Source organism: Anarrhichthys ocellatus, unplaced genomic scaffold (assembly GCF_004355925.1).
Source record: "Anarrhichthys ocellatus isolate YVR2014 unplaced genomic scaffold, GSC_Weel_1.0 scaffold47, whole genome shotgun sequence".
In the NCBI taxonomy this organism is placed as follows: Eukaryota; Metazoa; Chordata; class Actinopteri; order Perciformes; family Anarhichadidae; genus Anarrhichthys; species Anarrhichthys ocellatus.
This window is the reverse complement of record NW_022280077.1, coordinates 2,665,326-2,671,967: the sequence shown is the minus strand read 5'-3', so window position 1 is coordinate 2,671,967 and position 6,642 is coordinate 2,665,326. Positions and strand designations below refer to the sequence as shown.

Here is a 6,642-nt window from a genome sequence, read left to right as displayed (position 1 = left end):
TCTTTTTATTTGTGCCTCGTTTTCATTATTTAGTCATGATAATTGCAGCACAACACTATATGATCATGTCATGGTAATCTAATCTCTCTATTGATGTGTCCAGCTTTGACAATGTTTTCACCATTTCAGTTTTGAAACGACTCAACTGGAGACTACTTATATTTACTATGTGCCCTGCAAGTACCAACAACAATAAATCATTTTCAGGAAGTGTGTAGAGACAACATATACAAGATATGAACAATATTTAATGTAGGTTTGAAGGGGGGGGGGGATCATCAAATACAGAAGCTTTAGTTTCCACTAACACAATCTACAATATAAACTGGATAGGGCCTCTGTAATCTAAAGAATGTTGTTTCAGTATGTTAAACCTTATTTAACATTAATGATGCAACATTTAATAGACAGTTTGAGCCCACATTCTCATTTTTTAATATGCATGTATTTTTTGGTTTATAAATACTTAACGATAAAAACTTGCTCCAAGTTTTCACATAAAAGTGCAGATTGACCCCGAGAATCAGTTTGTTAGTAGAGATCTGTCACAAAGAGAGCAGGAGGTCATTACCACCACAACCATGAGCCATGATGTAATGTTCTCACTGCAAGATTATGCAACTGCACCCCCTACTGACCTAGATGTTAAATGCTCAGAGTCTGACATTAAAAGAGTGATTCAGGGCATCGGATCTCCCCCTGGGTCTGATTGGTAGAGAAGATACTGTTTCACTTCTGTAGGGAGGTGAAGGTCGTGAATCCCACCCAGCCTCTGCTTGCCCACAGTTTTCCTGATGTGCAGCCGGCACAGCTGCATCAGAGGAGACGCTCCTGGGCAGGCGCCAGGGTGGAGAAGCAGGAGCCGTGACAGAGACATGTTTGGGTTATTAGCTGCTGCTCGAGGCATCAGCCCGCTGTAAAGGCCACAGTGAAATTCACCACAGTGCCGCTACTCGGTTAGTTTGGATTGAATACCTCCCACGTGTCTCAACAGCCTCTCCACCAGGCTGTTTGGAGGTGCGAGGTCCAGCGGCTGTTTGCCCTCTGAGTTCCTGAGGCAGCGATCGGCCCCGTGGTCGAGCAGGACCGACACCATCTCAGGGTTTGACTGACTGGCAGCGATGTGCAGCGGCGAGTCACCAGACACACTGCTGTTCACACTGGCACCTAAAGGAGAGCAGAGACTATGAGGTATGATGTCCTCACAGCACATAACTAGTGGAGAGACTCGCTGACAGCTCAGTTGAAGCCGTGCACAGAGCACCATTTATCCTCTTTATTGCTTACATCAAAGATTTTGGGCCTTTTCCTACTTAGATTTCATTTACTCTCTGGTTATGAATATTCAAATCAGTAAGCCCCCCCCCCGAAATATTTACTTTACACTGTAAAACACGGCATGCATTTTATTTTTCACAAGCACTGCATTAACCTTTAATTTTGAGGTACTTTACTTTCCTTTTGATACCATTTAATACTTACATTTATCTGGCAGATTATGGTTTTTCATACAAAACTTCTGATCAGCTAATCACATAAAAGTAGCACTATTGCAATAAAGAAGTACTCCATTACAAGTATAAGACCAGCGCTGAGTATGTCAAAAAGCATGTTAGTATCATTGGCAGTGTATTTAAAGTGTTCTAAATATAAATACTATCAACATTATATCATTAGATTATCATTTCTGATACATTAGTAAGTAGTAATTTTAGTTATTGGTCAAAGTGGAGCTAATTTGAACTATTTCATATACTGGTGGGTTGTTTAATCTACAATGCATCATGGGTTATAAACTCATGTGTTTTGTATGCAACATCTGTCACTGAACAGTGCAGTAAAAGATAAATATAGTTTATGATTTTCCTCTGAATTATGGTAAATTAGAAGTACAGAGTGGAAGGAAGGGAAATACTCAAGTAAAGTACAAGTACCTCCAACTTGTACTTCAGTAAATGTACTTAGTTACATTCCTGTGCTTTTATATAAATTAAACCACTCAGCAGTTTCGCATGTGGTATCAAAGAGCTTAATGTTAAATTGCTGCTTCACATTATTGCATCAACAATAAAGATGTAATACTATAATAAACTGTATATAATAATATAATACTTACTTCAGGTACTTAAAATACATTTTGCTGATAGCATTTTTTGTCCTTTTACTTAAAGACAATTTTACTTGTAAGAGAGTATTTTACTCTGCGGTATTATTACTTTTACTAGAGTAATTATCTCGGTACTTCTTCCACCACTGGAAAAGAGTTGTCATGGTTTTGGATAGCATTATTATCATGTACTGTACATGCACATACACTGTATGTAGAGATGTATTGAAGAGGTAACCCCTCCCTTTGCCACAAACTGAGCTTTGATGAAGCAGTCACAATACAGAAATGACCACAAATCATTGTTATTACAGGTCGTCACACACCTAATAAGGAAATATGTCAGGCTTTATGTGATATATTGACTATGCATGAAGAAATATTACAGCTGATAGTCCCCTCTTTAACATAAAAGACGAACACATTCATCGGAGAGGTTCAAAGTTAAATCTAAAGGCATTCTTACCAAGTTGAAGCAGTTTCCTCACAGAACTCAGATGCTGATTTGAGCAGGCGACGTGGAGAGGGAACCCCGATTGGTCGATATACTGATCTACATCCGCACCGTGCTGAACCAGAGGCTGGATGCACTCTGAATGACCTAGACAGAGTTAACAGAATCATCACAGTGAGAAGTGATGCACTTTAAAGGATGCGCTTCCCAGGACAAGAATATGCAATCTTTTCACTTTGTAGCTCAAAACAACAAAGATTGTTTTTCATACATTATACATTTCTCAGACCTTTTCTGATGCGTTGGCGCTCTGTGCATTTTTGCAGTGACTGACGAAGCTGGTTCAGCATAGATTATCCATGTGTATGCACAGTGGAATATGACCTCTAACCTTTGGCTGCAGCCCTGTGGATTGGGGAGCTGGTTAGGGTGGTCCCCAGGGGAGTTGCCCCATGTTGGAGGAGCAGCGATACGCAGGTCACATGACCGCGGGCACAAGCCTCTGACAGGGGAGTTTGTCCATCAACCGTTGAACCGTTGACCTGCCATGAGTCAGTATTGTTTTTGAAGCAATTCACCATAAATTTGCCACAAAAATCTTTAAAAGTCAGAACGATAGACATGAAATGTTATGAAACTTTAATGTAACAAAGAAATGGTATTATATTGATGCTATTCATGGTGGATCTGCTATCAAACAGGCAATGTGCTGTGTGGGGTATTCACAATCAGACTTTGTATCTGCAGATTTGTGTTCGTTAATGTGTTATTGTGCGTGCTTGTGGATGTGGCTGTGTGCTGGTTTGTCGGGGTCGGGTTTAATCGCTTACTGATATGCACCAAAACAAAGTTAAACCCAGCAATAATTGATTCCTCTTAACTAGACCAGAGCAGGATTTGGGAGTTTCTTTTTAACAGAAAGACACAGAACATATCGTCTTCATTTGGGGTCGTCTTGAGTTTAGTTTATATCTACTATTTGCAAACATAACCAGACAGTGATGCCTTACTGACATTTGCCCCATTTTCCATCAGAAGCTTGGCGCAAGCCACGTGGCCTTGTAAACATGCTCCATGGAGGGGAGAAACCTGGTCCAGAGTGTTCAGATTGACGCATGTACCCTGTGAACAATACACAACACAAGTAGATCCACTGAGACATGTGTAGTAGATGCGCGTTTGAAGACTTTGCTCCAATCTCAATATGATCATTATGATGATTTTCAAGCAGCAAAAGCAGTTTTCTAAAGGGATAAATTGCATGTTATAATGATTCGTGCAGTATACTGTAACCTACAAAGTCTCATTAAACATTACCTGAGCAATGAGTCTCTGCAGAGCGAGGACACGTCCGTTAAAGGCAGCATCGTGAATTGGGGACCAGTCTGATTCGAAATCTAAGTGTAGACGTGACATAAAATACATATATATGCATTACAGTGACGCGGTAAAACATTATGTTCAAAGACGTAGATACTCTCCAGCTGCAGTGTCAGCATATGCTGCCTGTAGCTATACTCACCACTCATCAAAGGGTTTGAGAAAAAAGTTGCAGTTCCACTTTGACGTGCACTGGCTCGTGGAGTCTCTTTTTGTCCGGCAGACATACTTCACAGTGACGTCCAAAAGCAGTTTTATGGCCGGTTTGTTTTGCCCCGTAGGTTTTTTGCAACAGAGGCTGAACTGTATTGCGCTACCGGAAGTCAAAAAACATCTGAAAGAGATTTGGTCCTCATCTGTTTTCAGTATTTTTGTGGCTGGTCTTGGTGCTGTGATGTCATTTCCTCTTTGACAAAGTATGTGCCTACAGGAAACAGGCTGGTTGAATGAAGCGGTTGGGTCTCAACCAATGAAGGTGCAGAGAGAGAGCGGCATGTCGAGCAGGTCTGTATAGCTTGAGTGTAATTTGACACTGTACAGTCACACCCATCCTCTCCAGCAGGAGATGGGCGGTGTCCCATTTGGTTGAAGATGAGTAAAAGGGGAAATGAATCCATCTGCATGTATAAAGTTCTGCTCCACAGTAAAGCATTATGTATTATTGGTTTAAAGAATGTGGTAGAACGTAATGAGTTCCTACATGTAAAGATATGCCATCTGCTTATATTTCTTCCCATTGTGGCTGATTTAATAACACAGCAATACTTCTTTCCACTGATAAAACCTTTTTTATAGGCAATTCTTCAATTTTATGGGCTTGGCTAGATTTTCATGGAAAACTGCTAATTTATTTATATTTTATTTTAGATCGTTTTTTTTAATGTGTCGTAGCAATGAAGATGCCACTGCACATGTCACATTTTTATTTCCGTGCATTTAAAGTCCCCCGCCAGTAAAAAAAAATGTGTTTAACTTTTTGTTACTTCACGTAGATGTTTGATGTTCACTGTGATTGACGTTAGTGCAGAGTTTGACACCGGAAGGACGTTTTCACATCCATCTGCTGAAGGGGGGGGGGGAGGTTTTGTCGTGCCCTTCGTAAAATCTGACTTTGATTCGGATGATTTTGTGGCATCACAACTTGTGTCTAGCAGTTCAACTTTTGAAACACAACATTTTTTGCATATTCACAAGTTCTGGTTTTTAAAAGAGGGAGAACAAGTAAAGATTTAAAAATGTATTCATGATCGTAATTGTATAGTTTTTATCCAACATATCCAACTAATTATTAGTCAAAGCAAAGTAATTTGATCCGTCTTCGAACACGTCTGGAGGGAGATGTTTAATTTGTAAAATGAGTATCCTTACTTTGTTTCCTTAGTTGTCATTTGATTCGGAATACCTATAGTTTTAATTTTGTGATGCTCATGTAATTTTGCTGAAATAACAGCGAAAGAAAAACATTAAAATATCCCAAGAAGTTTTCAAGAAGTTTTCTTAAGTCCATGTAGTCAAAAGTTAAATAATTCAAGAGAATTTCGTGGCTTGCTTTGTAAAAACCAGGACATCCACTTATTTTTCAGACTTAAAAGAAAGTGGATGGGTGGCCTGATAATCAGACAGAACCTTTCCTTAAAGTCAAGTGGAAGGGTTCAGCACCCAGATTAACAAGACCCTGCTCTGCTTCAGTGTCCTCGAGTAAAACACTGAATCCCTATCACTCTGGTGATAAACTAATCTAACCTCTGACTTCCCTCACAGAGTTCAATTACGTTCCCACGCAACTTCTGAAAATAAAATAAATCCAATTCCAACAGTTGTGTTATGAGTATGTGTTATACGCCCCATGTGGTAATTGAGTCCGGCTAGAGGCAGCGCTTCATCTTCTATAAATACAATACAACAATGTGTAGTTATAAATCTTTCCACACACAGCAATTCCCAAATGTACAGCCCCAGCAAGATCTGCTGTGCTTCAGGAGCTACGATCACATTCTCTGCAGACCAGCAGAGGGCGGCAGCAGAGTGCAGACGTTTGTCGATGCTAACTGCGTTCCTCGGGGAGTTGTTAATCCCTGGCAGCAGGCTACAAGCTTGCCATACAATTGACTTTGTGCCTTGTCAGAGAAGGTGCATATGGATCAGAATGCCATTGTATAAACTCAATGAATGCCCTCTGTGTAGTACTGAATAATGAAAGCCCTTGATGCTTTGTTTCCCAAATAAATCTGCAGAGAATGTCCTCCCATTTTCTTAGATCTCTGTCCAAGGAAGCGGCTCCAGCAGCTGCCATGACCCCTGCCTTGACGAGGTGGACGTCTGCTGCATGCATATTGTGAGGGGAATTATATCAAGTATAGTTGACCTATCCTGGTGCAAGTCTCAGACTACCTTTGCAAGCAAAGCACACCAAATGTTATCCTTTTCATCATGAATCTGAGGATGGGACTCATTTCTGTTTATGCACAATGCATTTTTCTTTTAAGACTTTGTTGTTCAGATCTGTCATTTTCATGATTGCCACAGAGAGGAAACAGGACGTTGTTTAAGCCATGAGCATATTTCCAGAACATTTGATGTTCTGGTCATGTGCAAATCAGTCAGTTTAAAAGATTGATGAAACTTTGCACGCTCTCCGGATTAAAATGTGACGTCATCTGCTTGTGCACATTTATGAATGCATAGCACTGGATCTTTTGTG

At 40.3% G+C, this 6,642-nt stretch overlaps 1 protein-coding gene across 1 annotated transcript; it reads right to left on the bottom strand.

Moving 5' to 3' along the window:
- Positions 1-268: 268 nt before the first annotated feature.
- LOC116395479 (ankyrin repeat and SOCS box protein 9-like) lies at positions 269-4,335 on the bottom strand. Its single transcript, XM_031869410.1, has 7 exons — positions 4,084-4,335; positions 3,879-3,958; positions 3,576-3,683; positions 2,953-3,103; positions 2,574-2,708; positions 976-1,167; positions 269-831 (listed from the first exon to the last, which is right to left on the bottom strand). The coding sequence occupies exons 1-7, from the start codon at positions 4,166-4,168 to the stop codon at positions 680-682; spliced, it is 903 nt and encodes a 300-aa protein (XP_031725270.1). The 5' UTR covers positions 4,169-4,335; the 3' UTR covers positions 269-679.
- Between the last annotated feature and the right edge of the window lie 2,307 nt (positions 4,336-6,642).

What these genes read in the sequence shown, in the direction of transcription:
- LOC116395479 (XM_031869410.1), bottom strand. Translation starts at nt 4,168, where the DNA reads ATGTCTGCCGGACAAAAAGAGACTCCACGAGCCAGTGCACGTCAAAGT. An exon ending in CCACAGGGCTGCAGCCAAAG is followed by an intron (nt 2,709 to 2,952) that starts GTTAGAGGTCAT and finishes AACTCTGTCTAG; the next exon opens with GTCATTCAGAGTGCATCCAG. An exon ending in GCTGTTGAGACACGTGGGAG is followed by an intron (nt 832 to 975) that starts GTATTCAATCCA and finishes GCGCCTGCCCAG; the next exon opens with GAGCGTCTCCTCTGATGCAG.